Below are 20,803 nucleotides of genomic sequence, written 5' to 3'. Positions count from 1 at the left end.
TGTGGCAAAATGGAAAATATACTATTCATACAGGCATATCAACTGCAGACTCGCTCCTGACTGAGAGCTATGTAGACGTGTCAAATCATCTGTCATCAAAGACAAAAAGAGAGACAGATAGGGAGGGGGAAGAAGAGCAGTGCCGCAGTTCCCAGGAGCTATGCGCTCGGCTCTGCCAAAGGCTAATATACAAAAAGGCAAATGATTTGTTGGAATCATATGAATGTAAAAGTTGTGATATATTATATCACTTCATCGATACATTCCATAAGTTGACCAATATTTATGCATTTGTCTGTAAGAAAACTGAAAAGATTGTCAGGGAAGTTATTTTCTTTCTGCTGCAGCAACAGCTGATCAAATGGGAGCCTGCATGTAAGTAGGTCAGTCATTAAATGGACTTGGATCATATGTGGCCAGTTTAACTTTTGCTGTGGTGTCCTTACAACAAAATATAACGAGTGTATGTGAGGTAAGAGCCAGCAATCACGACTGCTATTACGCTATAAGAGGAGCACCAATAGCAATCTGACAACCTCTCCACATCTCTGTGGATTCCCTCTTCTCTGTCATGTCTGTTTGATCCCTAACAAGGTCACTGTCATCAAATGACTCAATAACATGAAAGAGTCTGTGGGAACATGTTACAGCTGAGTGGATGTCAAGAAGAGAAAAGAACCATCAGGACCACAGACCGTTAAACAAATTGGTCCGTTATGATGATGTGATATAATCCCCTTGTTTTGTGTGCCTGTGTGTTTTGTAAAATTAGCTGTCCACACTTTCTAGAGGGAAGGGGGAATGTTTCCCATTTTCATGATGAATGACTATTTTCTACAAACAACTCTGCTAATAGCTCTGCCACTGGAAATATTCAAATTATAGTGTTCCTCTTTGTCTCACCGTCATAATAGCCCTAATCTAGCAACAGACTAAAACAATCTGGCAGATCAACATTTAAGGAAGAAGGATACATGAAAACATGTCAAGAATAATGTATGCGTAAGAAATATTACTGTTTTAATATGGAGTATGTTCAAAATGTGTAATACCTTTGTTGCTGAATGCATATTTAAACCAGCATTGTGTAAGTTTTGATGCAAGTATTAGCTTAATTTGAGTTATATAAAATAATTTTTTAGGTCAATATTCAGCAATTGCTGTTTATCGATGTTCCATGTGGGCTGCCCTTCCATGTGGGCTGCCCTTCTCAAAAACTTGCCTATTTAACTTGAATGGGTAGACAAGATCAAGTTCTTGGCATGCATGTCTTCCCCAGTGCAACATGTGGAGAGCTGTGGGCAAAGTGGAAGTGGAAAATGGACTGCTAAGGCCAGAGTTTTGTAGCCGTAGGCTCACAGGGATTCCAGTTGTGGGTGAACTGCTTCTTTGAAGCTGTCATTGTTATGCTGTGCAGTCCGGAGTTTTTACCAGTCTCATTGTTCTCTGTGTGTAGTTATGTCTTTGTTTCCTACCATGGCTGGGCCAAACGCTTCTTTCCAATAGGGACAGTAAGACAAAAGAGTGTAAATGCAGCAATAGAACATCTAGGCATAAACTACAAAATAAATTGTCCCCAGACCTCTAAGAATTGCATGTTTAATTCATTCAGATCACCATGACTATTGCTAAATATTTAATTAACTTTTAATTTAGGCCCCATCCAGACAAAGCCGACAACATTTGAAACCTGCTCCCAGAGTGTCTTGAAACCCCTATCTGCATGACCAGCTACAAATTGCCATATTTGCACATGTGAGCCCATGTAGACCTTGCATATTCCTCATCAACCATACGCTAACATGAACAACAACAATGGTGGACTTCAGAGTTGTATTTCAGACACTATTCAATTCATTATGGATTTTACAATAACACATTTTGCTCCTCCACTGCATTTGTGAAGACCACCTTGTCCTCAATCCATACACAAACTCTCTTCGTTTCTGCATTCATCATTTTCTTTTTACTCTTCCTTCTTTGTCTTTCTTTACGTCTGCAGCAGCATTACTGTGCCACTCACTGGTGTGGCATATGTATTACAATGGTCATCAAGGCTCCTCTGGCTTTATGCAATTTCAACTTTATGCTTAAACTTTTCTGTGCTTATAATGTATTCGTCTTCATGTGGATGTAGCCTTAATTACATGATGAAAACTCAATGCTTCAGACTAAGACTGAAATGTGCTTCTTATGACCATCTATTAAACCTTCCACTGTCCAGCTGCCCTACATGTGTAACTCATTGAATGGGTGAAACCAAATCCTCCAAAGCTGATCTGACGGCCGTCTCAAGGTCTCTTTTCCCAATTGTTTCTACACAATTAAGCTGCTTGCTTACATTAAAAGTGCAGCAGTCTTAAAATGTAATGCTGTACAACCAGAAGATTCATCCGCGTGTATAAAGGCCCTCCTCTAAAATTGGACATTACTTTAGGCACCCGACCCTTCAATTCTTCCAACACACATGATAAGTTTTCCTCTGTTGCTACAGGAGGAGCCGACAGGAGACGAGATTTGCTGTATGCAGTCACATTCTCTGGCTTTACTACACATGTGATGGCAAGAAAAAGAAAACCCCCAACATTCTAGCTGAGATGAAAGAAACTGTGTTGGCTGGTGGATTCCAAGACAAATTAAAGCTGCCGTTGAGTTTATTACGTGGCCTTCCTCAGAGCCAAAGAGAGCAGAATGCAACAGAGGTACCATGTGAGCCTGAAATTGAGAAACGTGACTTCTCCCTGCACTTTTTATGAAATGCAAATCATTTATCCACCTGGGATTTTTCTCAACTGAAATATATTCCATGAAATTGGATGCTGCACAGTAACTTACTTTTTGCATAAACCGATGAATGATCAGAGGCAGGATGTGCAGTGTTATGTTTGTCATGGTTAACCCCTGAGTAAAGACTGCTTATTTAGCAAATAAATGGAACATTTCCAGCTGTCAGACACCAACCAGAGCAATCCACCGTACGTATCCGATTTTATTGCTCTTTGATTCAAACAAAAGCAGCTTGTTGAAATAATAAAAAGTCAGACTTTCACAGACCACAGACTTCAGATGACAGAAGTCTTAAATGTGAAGCAGCTGATTTTTGTGCTGCAAGGTCGAGATGATTTTGCGGTTCTGAAGCTTGCAACCATTACAAACCAGCTTAAAGTCCACAAATAGCTACGTAGGTGAAAGCGAATCAATACGTGGCTTTTCATTATAGTTCCATTTCCTAGTACCAGTCTGTCCGGAGTACTGTCAGATAGGGTAGAAATTGAAACTTATTAAGTAACCTGTCTGTAAAAGCTGCAGGAAAGCAATGGCTTTGACAGTTTCAGATATACTGTAGTCTTTGTATAGATGTACTCACTCACATAAATCAACACACATTTTTTATGCATGTACAAATATTTAGGAACAGTGTTTTACACTGGTGGTTAAACCTCACTGAAAATGTCCAGAAAGAGATTTTAAATGTTTTAATTTAATGTTGATGTTTTTGCCTAACTCAGTTTTACCGTGACATTTGGCTTCATGGAGACAGACATAATGATTGTAAAGCTGAACAAATACGTAGTTCATTAATAGTTAAATACCCCCACTCAAACATGTATTACTGACCATTTCCTACCTATGACTAAGTGCATGATTAATTGCATGACTAAAAGAAACAGAAAGCTTTGACCTTAAAACTAGACTTCTGAAAATACAAACGCTAAAAGCTTCCTGATTAACTCCTGTTTCAATTTACTGTCAGCACACTTTGCACTTTTTGCTTTTTACAGGACTGTTTACCTGAAGCTACTTAAAGGCCACTAGAACATAATGGATGGGCTACAAAACAAGAAAACTATTAAGCTCGAAGCATCAGGATCTTAAAAAAACCTTTCCTTTATATTATATGCATTGTGCACATCCCTGGTCCCTTCTTTTGTCCTCAGTTTGATTTTCTGTTGAGCAACAATTCTGTCTGTTTTTTTTCTAAAGCCAACCAATTAGTAACGGAATAGGTGAATTTAGTAAATGGGACTTCAAGAGAGCATGTTGTTCTTTGGGAGGCCAACTCATAAGCTTTCTGGCAATATATGCAAATACAATATATATTCATTGCCCCGATCCCACCCCACAAAAAAAAAGAGGAACAAAAAAACAAAAAAAAAACCAGAAAGCCTAACATTAAATAGAAACAAAGGCAAATAAAGAAAAATAATCAATAACTCCAAACCTTCATGGTATTTTATATTCTCTGGCTGTTATTAAGCTTCCTTAAAGTATACAGAGATTGCATTGCTTGTTTGACCAGATCATCTATTTCTGTTCTGCCATTTTCACAACGTAATCTGATATTTTCTATAATATTGTCTATGATATGCGTGGAATAACTACTCCAAATCATAAAACATGGTAATAAATTAACTTATTTTAAATGTTAAATCAAATTATTAAATGAAAAGAAAATTCTGCATGCTTTGTATTTTTTCACCACAGCCATCTAAAGGCCAAAGTGAAGATGTATGGAAACAGACTGATGGTTCTGTGTTCAGCCTGGTTGAGTTTTTCAGACACAATTCATTTCTATACTTCATGTTAGGTGACCTCCCTTTCACTTCCACAATTTTTTTTAAATAAAACTATTTTTCATCTTCAGCTAATCTTGCTAAATGATTTAATGCTATCTATTGAACTGATCAAACTAAGGTCTTTCAGGAAATACTCTTGAAGACAAGAAAACTGTATCATATAATGACTAATAGCTTTTAGCAGTTCAGTGTTTGTGTGCCTCAGACGTCCAATTTGTACAAGCTTTTGTTTAAGCTTTCAACCGAAGCGTGATGAGTCAACAGCAAGATTTAGGGAAGTGCAGCCCTTCATGACTAAGGATACTCTCCTGCATTTTAATTGAGGAACCAATGAATACATATCCACCCGATACATCTGGATAGCCACTACTGATTGTAACCATACTCTAATTAGCCAGAAAATCCCTTCATTGTTTCATAACCATTGTATCTATGCTTCATTAGATCTTAACTTTATTAAATTCAATTATGCAATTTATCATTATGATCTTTCCTTGAACGTCAGAAGCCAAGGTGCACTGATGGAAAACCGCATTTGGAACTGGGTTGATATGGTATAAAAAAAACTTTAAGTTAACTTTAAACTTTTAACACATTTAATTTGGCTTATTTATTTATTCTCTTTGTGCTGACATGAACCAACAATTCAACAATTCATTGCTCTGAAGCAGAAGTAACATTATTAATGGTTTTCAAAACTTTACGATCTGAAATGACATGCAAATGTATTCAGTCTCTTTTACTCTTTTTCCACTAAAAAAGATCCACTGCACCAACTTGACTTCAAAAGTTGCCAAATTCTGAAAATTAGTGCACAAACAGCACCATGACGACCAAGAAACACAGCGGACAGCTCGGGGATGAAGTTGTAGACAAATCTAAAGCAGGGTTAGATTAAAAAACTATATCCCAATTTTATATCCAATGTTACACAAAAGCACTTTCAATCTAGAGTGGGGTTGAACCATAAACCTTCCATAAACCATAAACCTCCCAAGGCATGGCTGCCACCTAAAATGACAGAAGGACATTACTTAGACAAGAAGATAAGAGGCCTATATTCAATGGAGAAGCTGCAGAGATGTACATCTGATCCACTGTTGGTCTGTAGGCCAACTATTAGTTATGGATTCCCAATATATGGCTGGGCTGTTTAATATTTGGAAATCCAAACAATTGCCATCTGGAGTTTGCCATAAGCCATGTAGGGATACAGCAGAATTGGTCAGATGAGACTAAAGTGGAAAAATGTCAAAATGTTTTACCCAACTGCAAAACCTTGAAAGCACCATGTGAACTGTGGAAATGGTGGTGGCAACATGCTGTGGGGATACTTTTCTTCTGGACAGAGACATTGATCAATGCTTATGGTGAGATGAAAGGAGCTAAACACAGGGCATATGATCAATGAGTCCAAAGTACTTGGGACAATGATGGAGGCGCACCTTGCAGCAGCACAAGAAACCCTAACATCCAGCCTTAGAACGGCCCAAGCCTTTATCCAAATGAGAAGTTTTATATTGAGGTTTGTGGGTTTTGTTGGGAAAATTGGAAAGACTTAATGCATATGAATACTTTTGCAAGACACTGTTTCTAATAAATCTGTCCAAAACATCTATAAAGAGAAAGAGAACAGACTGTATGCCTAATGGCTCAAGAGGAGATGATACACTTCAGTACAAAGACAACTACAAAACTTTGTTGTGTATTTTCTGAGAGAGCTATCCTTCCATGTAACAAGTGCCAGTATTAGCCAGCACTTGCACTACATTTCTGCTTCCTCTCTTTTTCTATTCACAGTAGTCAAGTTGAAGAGTGGGTAGACAGAGAATAATGACGTTGAGCATGCACAGCAACTGCTTCCCTAGGAGAGGGCCCCAGGGAGCATTTTTGCAGCATTATGCAGTCAGCCATAACTAAAACATCATTACCACCCCGTTCACAGTCCAGAGTACAGACTGGAAGCAAAGAGAAGGTGGGTGGACTCGTGAAGTTAATGTCTGTTTTTATTACCAAAGAAAGTCCACTGCCTGTTTTCTCAGGTAATCACAAGTTCTTTTAGTTCATGTCAGTCTCATCTTCTTCAAGCAACTCAAGAAAGGATGAATATAGGAGATGGGACCAAACAGTGTTTGACAAATGCCTAAAATTTACATCACACACTTACAATAATATATTCAATAATAATAATAATTAAAGACCATCAAATGATTAAAAAGTTGACTAAATTCAAGGTTCATTGTTAGGCCCTTTCCTTTGATCATGCAGCTGATATTTTCTGTCTCTCATAATTTCTTATAACCCAGCTCTAAAATAAGCTTGACAAATATGATCAAAACTGACAGAAAAGGAAAGAACAAATCATATTGGTATATCAACAACATGACTAAATTTCTTAATGATAACATAGAACTTTACCTGCTCATCGATTACAGACTCAGGTGCAGTGGTGGACTAGGAAAAACGTTAGCTAAAGTAGAAAATTACATAACTTCCTTTTTTTTAACTTTTATTTTTTTAGTGGGTTTAGTGCGCTAAATAGTCTCTAACAATACTGAAGTAACTATGGCAATACCTCTTCTTTATTATTTTTATCTGGGATGATATCATTCAACTTTTTCATAAAATGACATTTTTTTAACATCTTTTTATTGTGAAGTCTTGGATACGCTATTTAGTTAAACAGTTTTGGTAATGAAATCTCATCAATACATTTTTTAAAACATATTGTCAGAGCTGGTACATCAGTGCTACAGGAGGCTAAATGGGTTTTGTTCCACCAATATACCTGCTGTTCAAACCATCATGGCAAATCATCATTCAATTTTATTTGTATGCTATTTTGATTCATTGACTGAGGCTTGATAATAAAAACCTGGGTAATAACATTTAATAGTGTGTGCTGGTTATTTTCTAACGACTCTTTTGGCGTAATTACAAGTAATACTTCTGTTTGAATAAAATTGTTCCTTTTTTAGATGCATTTTTCTTTCTCCAAATAGTTCTGTAAAATTATTCCTACCCCTGTTAAAAACTCTATTGTTCAGTTCTGTAAAGCTGAACCTAACTAATTTGGAGTGAACCAGCTATTAGCTGTCAGCCTCCCTGTTGAGCCATTGACTTTCTGCTGCCAGAACCAAAAAGCGGTATTTAATTATGCACATATAAGGATAGCTAGTCTCTCATTAAAAACTACAGCAGATAAACTGAACTGACAAGTTAATGAGCAAGTTGTATACAGAAATGCAAAAATTGCAGAGACTAAAAAACATTGGTTGTAGTAGGAGGAAATAACTGCCACTTGGTAATGACAATTTAAGCAGTTGAACAATAAGAGCGCCCATTAATAGTGGCCAATAAAAACAGAGTGTTCTGCCAGTCTAAGTAAACATTATTTACCTCAGTTTATCATTATAATTATATCTTAATTAAAGAATACAATTTTAACCTAATGATCCATACATTTTGTTTAACATTTATAATGACTTATTTACTGTCTCTAAAATGTCTAAATATCCAAATGTGACATACCATCAATCATTAATTAATTAGTTAACTTTCTCCACCTCCTCTTTAAATCTATGAAGTACTCACTTTTGGGGGGCATTTCACTTACTTTTCATTTCCCTAAACAGCTTTAGGTAGCAAAAATAAATAAATAATAATAATAATAATAATTAGTCAACAACAGCTAAAAAAGCATATATATATATATATATTTTCCCGTCTATAAAGTGCACATCACAGGGATACACCTCTACGACCATAATCCCCTCCAACCAATGCGTTGTGTACCTCTTCGAGGATGTAATCTAGGCTTGTAATGAAGGTTGTAAATCAGCACCTTGGACAGCGCAGAGGAGCCCTGAACGAGATGGGGGAGCTGCTTGACTGCCAGGGGATGGCGGACAGCAACAGAAGCTGACATTCCCTCTTTCTAGAGCTGTCCTGCATCATGCTGATGACTAAACAGTGTTATTTAGGCTGTTGCACATCTAGGTTAGCATAGCTATGATTCAAAGGAAAGGGGTAAAGAGGTTAAGTTTGCTTGAGTGTGAATGGGGTCCTATTTAGAGATATACTGCTACTGCAGAGCGACAACAAAAAAAGGTAAGATATGCTGAGAAGACGGTGGTTGGGACACACATTTCTCCCTCTAAAAGTCCCAGTATGGCTGAGTGCACATGCATAGGTAATACCAAAGCACTGAAGCAGGACGGTTTAAGAAGGAAAAGGCTGACGGTTTAAACCTGACGTCTATATGCAGCTGCAGAGCTGATGAGCTACAAGCACACGCAATTTTCAGCAACTTTAGAATTTGCTCCATAAGAACATGGACTTCAAAGTACCTAGCAGCACACACACACTTAAATCCAATGTGCTAATAGAGAAAAAGGACACATACACAGAGCAATGCACCAATTCCATCAGGCTAACACTTCAGAACGAACCATTAAGGCTTTGTGTGATGCTTGGTAACCTGGCCTGTCTCTAATTAATAACACATTATTGTAATTCCCTCCTATAAAAAAAGAGTGATGTCTGCATTTAGTTAAATATTCATGTTCCCAGAGCTCGTCTATTTTTATCATTAAGCCCTCACAGGTAGAAGAGACTGCATAGTGACTGTTCTCTCATCCGCAACCTGTCAATGCATTCCTTGGAGTCCAGGACTGACAGTGAAAGGAGGGTTTGTGCATAATGAAGAGCGGGAGAGCTGAAAAAGTGAGCATGCAGCATTGATTGATTTAGAGAGCAAAAGAGGGCAAAAGGGAGAATCCTAAAGAGATTGATATGTTCATATATATAGGAAAGTTTCTCATTTACTGTATAGTTTAAAAAGAATGATTTAAAAACTGACATAACACACATAACAGCTGACAAGCTTACACCGGTAATGTAATTTAATGGAGATCTGCAAAGCTCATTGCTTTTAACAACAACTTTAATGTTCAGCAGGTTTGTGAAGGTGAGAGTGGTCTGCACGGCTTAGCTATCAACACAAACCAGCAGCCCACAGGTTTGCTCCTGAATCCCCGCAGAGATTCAGCAGAGGGGGGAGTGAAGGGGATTGGATGGAGGGCTGACTTTGACAGCTGGGGTGATGGGATTAGCAGCAATAGTGGCTTGGTATCTGTAGTTGTGATATGCAATGTGGGGATATATATATATATATATATATATATCTATATATATATATATATCTATCTATATATATCTATATATCTATATATCTATATATATATATATATATATATATATATATATATATATATATATATCTATCTATCTATCTATCTATCTCTCTATCTATCTATCTATCTATATATATATATATATATATATATATATATATATATATATATATATATATATATATATATACACACATGTGGAGATACCAATACAGGGAATATAATAGGTTGTCAGGGAATATTTAAGTTGCCATGAAGAATTTCATAGCTCTGCCATTTAAGCCTTTATTTGTGATACGCGTGCGTGTGTGAGCATGTGTTGTAAAAAGCTTTAATACCCTTATGCCCACAATCCATGGTTATGGAGTGTGCACATTACTATTCCTGTCACAACAGCCTTGCAGTAGGAAAAGCACCAGTAGTGGAGGCAAGCAGGCCAGCCACTGTAGAAGCTAACATTCACACTTACACAGACCAGTGCTCTTCAATCCAATCAGGTTGTGTGTGCAAGCCTACATCTTGCATGCTTTTTTCATAAGCAGGACATATTTACTCTCCCGTCATGCTGTTGCATCGGCACAGAACTATGATGCGATGCAGCAACATGTCCAGCCTCCCTATTTATGAGTGTCCCCTGATATGTCCGAGTGACCGCATGACAAATCTCATCACTCACCCTGGCTCTGCGCTCCCCCGTCCCCCTCCTCTGTATCGGTCAGGTTGTTAAGCATCCCGACTCCTCTGCGATGCTCTTGTTCTGCTGCAGAGCGATGTCACTGATCGAGCCTTCAGCGGCTCTCCCTGCTCTCCACGCACTGTGATACGGCCACAGAAATTGCAGAGAAGCAGCGCAGAAAATGTGCCGGGGATCCTCCTCACACCTCTTTGCTCCTTGCCGCCTGTAGGATGCAACGAAGAGAGGCAGCAAAAGAGAGAGGGGGGGATTTTTTTCCCTCTCTGTGGATCCTCCTCTTGACGTCTCTTCTCTAGCTTGTAAGCGTGACTCTCTCTGTTGCTCTCTCTCTCCTGGAGGAGGAGGAGGAGGAGGAGGATGGGGGAGGAAGAAGGAAGGTGAAGCTGCAGGAGTTTGGTATATGATGGAACGCCTCAAAGCTGCGCATTTTCGCTCCTTTTTTTCTAATTTCCTTCTCTTTGTCCCATTTTCAGTTTTTTTCCCCCATCTGACTCAATGCAACAACATTCTTGTTCAGATGATGCCTCTGACTTACTGTAGGTGCCAAACTGATTGCATATTCCAGCAGTTGTGTGATGTTCTATATATTGTTTCTGCCCTTCCTCTCTGCCTCTTTCCGCTCATCACCTCTGTTAGACAAAAAGGTGATTAAGGAGGCTGAACTGATGTAGCTTGAAAAGCGAGCGAGCAGTAGCCTCACCGCTCTGACGTTTTCCGTCTACAGATGTGCTTTAGTTTCTCTTTCTCTCCTTTCTGGAATAAGAAACTGCACTCACTTCAAATTTAATGTCAAATGCCAATTGATTTTTTTCTTTAACAGAAAAACAAGTCATAACAGTTATGATAAACATGAAAAACCTTGTACTCAGATGCGACACACAGATTAATTCAGCAACTGGTTATTTCAATCCCGTCCTTCTTTAGAGCATTTGGTTCCAGCTGAGAGGACCGGCACGTTGTATGTCGGCAACACAGCTTTGGATCCTCACTGGAAATGAGACGATCCTCTTTTTGATTCATGCAGATTCATTCTGATCTGGTACACTGTGTACTGTGAGCAGAAGTGTGCAGCATGGAGACACTGGATGAGTGTGCTTCTGTGTTTGCTGCAGTGGTTGTGTGGTTCCTTGCTAAGGATGTGAAAGCAATGCATTCTGGTTTTAGTCACAGTTGATGCACAGTGAAGACACAGTGAAGACAGTGAAGACTGCAACACTGAACATAACAGTGGACTCCCAATTTTTCTCACTGTCTGAAACATAACTGGTTTTCTAATGACACATATATTTTAACAATCAGTACCAGTACAATTTCAACTAAATCTTTGTTTTCTCTTTTGTCTGTGTTCTTGCACTTGCAGCTGAGCAAGAAATTTGTCTGCTCACTTTACTAGTAAAGTGAGGACTGAAAAAGGGTCCTTGCTTTTTTTTGGCAAGGAGTTAGGTTTAGGACTAAGGTGTCTCTTCAGTTTAAGTTAGGATTAGGTATAAACCGGTAAAGGTTACTTTAGGATTAAGGCTCTGGAAGAGATAAATCAGGTCCCTTGAGACTAGGGTTAGTGAAAAGTGGTCTGGGCAAGGTGATATTAAAAGTATATCTGCTGTGGGATGAAGAAAGAAGTGTTTGGGGCCTAGGGTTATATTGGGCATGAAGACTTTTAGGATTAGGGCCCTGGGAGGAGACAAATCTTTTCCCCAGAGACCTTAGGGTTAGTGAAAGGTGGTATGGGTAAGGTGATATTAATTGAAATTGCATCTGTTGTGGTGTGAGGAAAGACGATTTTTGGGGCCTGGGGTGATATTGGGGATGAAACATTTTAGGATTAGGGTTCTGGGAGGAGATAAATCTGCTCCCCTGAGACCTTGGGGTTAGTAAAAGTGGTCTGGGTAAGATGATCTTAATTAAAATATGTGCATGAAGACTTTGGAGTTTGGAAAATTAGTCAGTGTAAGGTTTTTTATATATATATATATATATATATATATATATTCAATTAGGTGGATAGTTATATAGACTAGATTGAAATCAAACTAAAGTGACATGGGTTGAAGTAGTTGATTGAGGCCTCCTTGGACATCCAATGGATCCAACTTTAGCTAGAGCTGAGCTGAAAATAGATCTGGTGAAGTGGCTGCGCAGCAGACCAACCAGGGCTGTAGGCGCTCAGGTTCTACCTAATTCTAACCATCTTCTGTAACCCCCAGTCGGTCGAGGCAGATGACCGTTCATACTGAGCCTGGTTCTGCTGGAGGTTGTTCCTTCCTGCTAATGGGGAGTTTTTCTTTCCACTGTCGCTTCACGCTTGCTCAGTATGAGGCATTGCTGCAAAGCCATGTACAATGCAGACGACTCTCCCTGTGGCTCTATGCTTCTCCAGGAGTAATGCTGCTTGTCGGGACTTTCAAGCAATCAACTGGTTCCCTTATATAGGAAATTTTTGACCAATCTGTATAATATGATTGATTTTGACTTTGTAAAGTGCCTCGAGATGACATGTTTCATGAATTGGCGCTATATAAATAAAATTTTATTTAATTGAATTGACTTTAATTTAATTGAATTGTACACAATTGGTTAAATGTATGGACGTGCTTTCTCCATTTAAGCAGTGCTCAAATTTATTAATTAAAATCCAGATCCTGTTTTGCTCCAAGGTAAGGGAAATTGGGAAATTTATTTGTATAGCACATTTCAGTACAGAGACAATGCAAAGTGCTTTACATGATTAAAACATAGGAAAATAAAACAGAATGAAAGCAAATTAGAATTAAATGTAGAAACAAAATAAAAAATGGGAAAATAGAAACTAAACGCAAACATTAAAAACAGTTGGACTACAAACTATGACGTAAACATGGGACTGCTGGTTTTTTCAGTGTGTCTATGTCGATGTGTGTCTGTCCCTGCCAAATAAACTTTGAAATGAAATAAAACTTAAATTAATGATGTTTCAGTAAACAAGTTTAACTAGAACAGTCAAAGCCAATCCTAAATAAATGTGTTTTTAATCTTGATTTCCTAGGTTATTTGCACAGTTAGTACAGATGCAACAGGTCTGTTGACTAATTTGTAGAGTTTCAGGATAAATCATCAGTGATGTCCACTGGGACTCCACTATGGGGTCAATTAGGTTTAGGGTTAGGTTAAGATATGTACTGGGAAAGGTTAGGTTTAGGGTCAGGGTAAGGCCATAGAAAGGGTTCAAAATAAGTGGAAGACATTGGAAACAAGGCATGGTCCTTAATTTGTATTTTAAAAAAGAATGTGTCTGTTCTTGTTTTTGCACTTTTGCTAATTATAATAGTAATGTGAGGACTTTAAAGTAAAGTGAGGACATTTTTTTGGTCATTGCTATTTTCTGGGCTAGGTGTAAGGTTTAGGACTAAGGTGTCAATTTGGTTTAAGGATAGATTGGTAAAGGTTAGATTTAGGGCTAGGGTCAGGGTTAGGCCATAGGAAGGCCTGAAAATGAATGGAAGTCTGTGGAAGTCAAGGCACCATCCTCACTTTGTATTTTAAACAAGGATGTGTGTGTGTTTGTGTGTGTGTACGTGTGCAACAACAAGTGACCTTAACAAATTAAATTATAATATTGAGGCTCAAATGATCCTGTGGATTTACAGAGTAGAAGCATTCATTCACTAAATTTCCTGCTCATCTTTTCTGTAAATTATGCACGATATAAATTAAAGCATCAGCCTGATTGGTAAAAATAAATATGCAAGACACAATGTCAGAATAATCCCTTTAATTTAAAGTCTGACTGTTTTTTTATCCTGGTTGTAAATGGCATGATTAAAAGATGTGTAATGTGATGAACAAGTGGGCTTTATCCAATCAAAACAGAGTACATACACTGTTTCACACTGCATGGCAGCTTAGAGTAAAGACTCCACAGTGAAACACCTAAAGCTTTGTGGAAATTAGGAGATCACTATGTGATCACAGAGCTCAGTGAATAGCACTGAAGTGTTTCCAGGAAATTTGGTTTAAAAGCCAGATTCAGATCAATTTTTTTCTTTTACTTTGGATCAGGCTCCTGCTGATATAAGGAGTAGTGACCTCCTCCTGCTATGAGATGAGACATCAATATAAAATCTTTGTCCAGTTGGAAAAGCATCAGGTTAACACTTTGTGAAACATGAATGCTTATGAAAGTCCAAAACAGGGTTTTTGTTTAACAATAAAACAGTTTTTGTTATTAAAATGATTAAAATATGTATTTGATTTTTTTAATGAGACTGAAAAAACTTTTATTTGAAAAGTTTTGCTTAAATTACTCAAAAAAGTAAAGTCACTAGCCAAGTTATGAGGTATACTTTGCTGGTATCTGTATGAGCCCTTTTTCCTTCAGAGCCATCTTACATTTCCGAGCGTGATCCACGCATCACATTCACTGCAGTTTTGTTAGCTGCACAGATGATGAGAAGTGCCTTTTCTAAAACATGCGAAAGTTGAACTCATTGTCATGTTCAAGAAGCCAGTGATGATTTGAGCATTGTGACATTGGTCGTTGTCCTGCTGGAAGTACCCATCAGAAGACGGGTAGACTGTGGTCATTAAAGATGGGCATGGTCAGCAACAATATTCAGCTAAGCTGTTATGTTTAAATGATAACCAATTGGCTATGAAGTGTGCCACGTAAAAATCCCGTACACCATGGGTGGCTGATCATGATGTAAAATGGGGAAGCAAATTTGGAAAAATATGAAGCATTCCACTCACCACCACATTGTTTGCCCCCACCAAGCACCAGACAAACATCTCATCAGATAAATTGAAACGATGCCAGACCTGATGTATTCATGGAACATAATAGAAACCACTCATCTTACAGTTCATTGAAAACAATCTTGGTAAATGGTGTAAACAGATATACAGCAACAGGCAGTGCTGTTGGGATTGGTTAAATTTATTTTTTTTCGGATTAAGGATAAGTGAGAAATATCTAGGGATCTCATATATAAAGCTTCCGTACGCACCCAAAAACAGGGTCTGAAACTTGTGTATGTCACTTTCCATGCAAAAGTTGGAATCTATTACTAAAAAAAAAAAAAAAAAAACTTGATAGGAAAACGTGCAGCCCTCACGGCAAATCTGACCCATGTATCCTTTTGGAGATGGGGGAAATTGGAGATGCAGATGGTAAAGTGATGAATTGCAGCCAAACTGCACAAGGCTTCCTCTCAGACATTCAATTTCACTCCATATCATAATTTAATCATAACTCAACTTTATCATCAGCATTCAAAACCCCAGTGTTATTCATGCTTGCGCTGGTGACACTTAACTATGCACACCAACCTTTCAAATGACTAAAAAATGCCCATAAACTATCTTAAAATTTAAATCCAAGTCTTTGCAACATTTCACCCGTGCTTTCTACCATCACATTACTCTCCCCGATGATAACCAGGGTTGACCAGGGTTTTTCACAGATTAGCAGAGAAATTGTGACAGGTGTGAGGTAAATTTTTAATTGCTGTAAACTGTCAAATACCCTTGTGCATAATGCTGCGCAGTGGATGCATTGGCACTGCTGGAAGACCTTAAAAATGAAAGAATTTATGGTTTCAGGGATCAAAGATTTCCTTTACCAGTGATGATTCCTGGCCAATACGCTGCTTTAGTTTCTGAGCACGGCCAGAGCACGGATGAGGTGCGCTTACCGTTCACACCCATGCATCATGCCATCGACATGCAGTCTCCCTCCTCACATTGCTGATCTGAACGGAAAGCCTCTGAGGAGTTCCAACATGAAGCATGGTGTGTGGCTTTCATCCAACGTTTAAAACAGCAATCAAATTGACTTTTAAACAAGCTCTTTTAAGGTGGAAACATCTGTGGTTTTACCTCTGATTTAGACATTTAATAAACTTATCTCTGTGAAATTGTTTCACTTAGGTTCCATCCGAATACCCTTAATAATAGCTCCTAGCTCCTCTTCTATAATCTTTCACAGGGTCAAGAGTAAGGTCTCTATTAGGGGTAGGAAAGGAGCTTCGGACTGCTCTCCAGACATTTTCGTTGATTTCCATGAGGGCGCTGTGCTGATACGGCATGTCACGCAAAGGATTGTGGGATACCTTAAGGCAGGGGTGTCAAACTCATTTTGGTTTAGGGGCTGCATACAGCTTAATCTGATCTCATGAGGGCCACACGAGTAAACTCATTGCAAGATTAAATATAACTAATAAATGTGGACTTGTTGTTGATTTTTATATTAAGTTAATTTCACTTTTACACAATATATCATGAATAACCTCAGCGTTTTTAAGAAAAGTATGTGCAATTTCAACAATACTTTTACTCAGTTAAACATTTACTTGTGCATTATGCATAAGAACTGATCACAGTGATTATACAATGTTGAAAAACATTTATTCACATTTTTTGGAACTTAAAAACACTGTCCTACATGACAAAATACATCAAACAGATAAAAATTAAGAAATTATTTGAATTGTTCCACACCTGAAGCTTAATCTGCTAATTAAAACACAGCGCCCCTCGTGGACAATATAGGAACTGCATATTTTCAATTAAACAAAGTACATGTTTTTTTCAATAATTGTTTTATCATTCTCTTCCTTTTATCTTGTCCACTTGTGAAAGTCAAATCTGATGAGCTCTTTGTGGCATCTTATTGCCACATTGCCAGACAGGACACTGGGGAAAAAAAAAAAAAAAAAAATATATATATATATATATATATATATATATATTTTTTTTTTATAATGATAATGCATTTAGCCACAGGGCCGGACTAAATTGTTCGGCGGGCCGGATCCGGCCCGCGGGCCGTATGTTTGACACCCCTGCCTTAAGGCTTCTTAGGGCCGGTAAGGAACGTTGTGGATTTCCAAGGCAAAACTAGCCACAAGAGGAGCTAACAGGTTATTTTTTCTACCTCTTTCCTTACTGACTGCACTATTCGGACAGCACTTATCATGGCGACCACCGACACACTTCCGCTTTGGCTAAAGAGTCCATACTCAATAAGGGTATTCGGATCGAGCCAGAATCTTTGCTTTTTCTCCGTGGTTGCCATTTCAACATAAAAAAAACCATCAGCTGACCCATTTTAATACTCAACATTCATGAGGTGCTTTGCATTGACTATTTATGGTTGTATCTAGGCGTGTAGAAGGCGGAATGTAAGGTGGAACCTGGTACAGACACGTTCAGGTGCAGCTGTGAGCTATAAAGAAAATTTGCATCCTGGTGTGTGTGCAAATATTTTTACATATGGCGTACGTCCACTTCTATTAAGGATTTAGTATGGATCATATGTTTTATAAATGAGACCTCAGCTCTGTTATAACATGTTTTTTTTATGTTTCCCCTACATGGCTTTAAACTGTTTGACTAAAGCAAACATGTTGACATGAAAAAAGCTACATTCTATGATTTTCAGCCATCTTAATTATTGTTTGAACACCTGGTTACAGGCTTCAAATAGTACAATGAAAACTGTTGAAAATTGTATAAGCAAGCCATTAAGGTTATGCATAAAAAGAAACAAGACACTACCATCATTGTGATATATTAAATAAGTATAATAAGTATGTTTTTTTTTAATTGGACTGACTTGTACAAATTTGCAGATTTATTCTTGACTTACAAATATATCATAATTGAGCCCCTGTTCCTCTCTCATAGTTCATCAGTCAGAGAAACAACAGTGAGCGTGTGACTAGAGGCTCTGTAAGAGGAGACTGTTATTCCTCTGAGGAAGAGCACCTTTAGTCAGTCGGCCTGGTCGGTTAGAGGTGCCAGGGAATGGAACTCATTACCAGATGAAATCAGACAAATATTAACTTATGGGGCATTCACTAAACACTAAAAAATGGCTTGTAGACATATACCTTTGTCAACGCTAAAACTACATCAGCTGTGCTCTATTTTGTACATTTGCACTGTATTGTGGTGTATTGTATTGTTTTTATTTTCTTACCAGCAGTGTTTTGTTGTCTTTGTGTCAGGATCTGTCTAGTTCTCATGTACTTACTAACTATATGTTGGTGTTGTACTTATATTGCTGTATTTTATTGCTTTTTTAACATCATGGACAGGGGACCACAGATGAAAATAGCTTTTGGCTAACTCTAGCTTTTTAAACTCCTGAATTGTCATGTCATGTGTTTTATTAAATTGTACTGTTCCCTTTCAAATAAATGAAATCAAATGAAAATACTTTCATGCAGTGAGTTGGATCCAACCAAATGGTAAGGGTGCAGGCAGGAGGACCTAGGATTTTGCATCCATTCCTAATATTTTTTACATGCAAGGACACTTAGATTTAACAGAGGCTTTGTAAATTTGTCAAAAGAAAGGGAGTGTTCAGATTTCGTTGGGTTAAAAATGGGGGAACAAAATCACAAGGATGCTCACATACTTTTAAAAATGAAAAAAATATATACTTTTAAAAATGGGGAAGCTGTTGCTGCGTTGTTGTGGTGCCTATGCCCCATACACCACATGTCAGCACCAATGTTGATAAACACTTGATAAATATTCTGACTATTCCATCTTAGTATGGCATCTGCAATCATGACTCAACAAACCTGTGTAAACTGTAGCCTCAAATTCTTGTTCTGCTTGATGGTTAAAGATGGTGTGTGTGAATAAATTGTATTTAACATCGGTTGTATAAAGTAATTATTTCAGCTACTGTTGCCCTTTATCTAAAAATTGTGCAGCTAGAGTTGGACCAACAAGCAGACAGGGACTCGGGAGAAGCATTGTGGAAATATAAATTATTTAATGAAGAAGGTAAAATGGGAACTTACTGGCTGACACAAAGCGAATAAACCGAACTGGAACGTGAGGAGACAATGTAGAGGAATAGAAACTGATAAGAATGCTGAGGCAGGGGTGAAGAAAACGGCAGTCAAACAGAAGAACTTCTTGTGACTTTATTGCAGTTGGGAAACAACTTTAAGGTGCATTTATCCACTTTCTAGATTGGAGTATCGTTCAGTAGCTATCTACCAAAAGTATATTCTTTCAACATACCTCTTCTCAAAAACCTAAAATATCATCAAAAACTATATCCCCTGATAATCGTTGAAGTATTATCCATCCCTTACTTTTAATTAACTTTTGTTCCAAAGCAGATTTCTGACTAATACTTCTCTCTCATGTGAATATGTATTACATTCCAAGAAAATATGTTCTGTTCAGACAGAAGAACTAATCAGAAGGAAAGAATTTCGACTGAGGAAGAGGAGGTGGAGCAATCAGAGGGAGATGTGTAGCAGCTGAGAGCAAAATGAGAAAAGACCAATAAACATGAAATGGAGCTGAATAAAAAACCCCAGGGAAAATGTCAAATGGAAATATAACAGGGCACAATCTAAAAGGGATCACGGGTAAAACACAAAAGGAAGCACTAAAGGAATTCAGCAAACAATAAAGAGCCTAAGGAAAGGTACTGATATGGCAACACCATACTAGCAATAATGACAGAGAGTAGAACTTAAATCATGCAAGACCTAGCAGGAAAATAATCAGAGTTAAGACACAGATTAAAATTAAAATCAAAACATAAGCACCAATGGATCATGACATGCCCATTCTCCTCTGACCAACATTCCCATCCATACAACGTCTGATCACTGTTAAATGTGCATGTTATTCTACACGACAAAAAAAAAGTAGTTGAGCATGTTGAAGTAAAGCGCTGCACATGCTGCTGCAGCAATGCTGCATCACCACTGCAGCTGTTCACTTCTCCCCCCAAAACAGAGAGAATGTAATTATCACTGCCGACGATGTCTGTGCAGGTGTACGTGGTCCTGGCAACAAGGATCAACTGCAGCCGCTGAGTTTGTACTCGGATTGATATTCTGTGCAAGTTAGCTGACTCAAATGAAAATTTATTTTGCCCCAAACAAGCTGACATTAACCAACTGCCAAATCTGTAATATTATTTGATTAAGATGGGCACGAGGCCGGCAGGGAGCCAACAGTAAATCAGTAATTCAGAGCTTTACACTGTTGGGCAGTGTTGGAGCTTGTTTGATTACAACTGCTCTTGATATCAGGTCCTCCATCACCTGATGAGTTTAAGGGCATTTACAGAATTCATGTTTAAAACATAGTTACAGAAATTAAGGAAAAGGGTTTCTCCATGCCATTAATAAGCTAATCCTATCAGCTGTTAAAATAAACACTATCTAGAGTTGTGATCTCAAACTGAAATTCTCGAGTGGTGGTTTCCTGCAGCTTTTATATGCATCCCTTGTCCTACACACCTGAATCAAATGGCTAAACTACCTCACTAGCAAGCAGTCAAGCTCTGCAGAGCCTTGCAAATGAGCTCATATTGGAGT

At 38.1% G+C, this 20,803-nt stretch overlaps 1 protein-coding gene across 3 annotated transcripts in view; it reads right to left on the bottom strand.

The window, feature by feature from the left end:
• The window catches only part of slc12a5a (solute carrier family 12 member 5a), a gene marked incomplete at its 3' end in the record, with an annotated part of 215,384 nt that overhangs the window by 110,447 nt on the left and 84,134 nt on the right, over positions 1 to 20,803 (bottom strand). Inside the window, 1 exon segment of one of the 3 annotated variants that reach the window (XM_012865116.3) lies at positions 10,449 to 10,769. Within the exon segment in view, the coding sequence (XP_012720570.2) occupies positions 10,449 to 10,503 (55 nt within the window). The 5' untranslated portion in view covers positions 10,504 to 10,769. 3 annotated transcript variants of the gene reach the window in all.

Source organism: Fundulus heteroclitus, chromosome 20, assembly GCF_011125445.2.
Source record: "Fundulus heteroclitus isolate FHET01 chromosome 20, MU-UCD_Fhet_4.1, whole genome shotgun sequence".
Taxonomy (NCBI): Eukaryota; Metazoa; Chordata; class Actinopteri; order Cyprinodontiformes; family Fundulidae; genus Fundulus; species Fundulus heteroclitus.
Note: the sequence above shows the minus strand (reverse complement) of the source record. Positions and strands in the feature narration are given on the sequence as shown.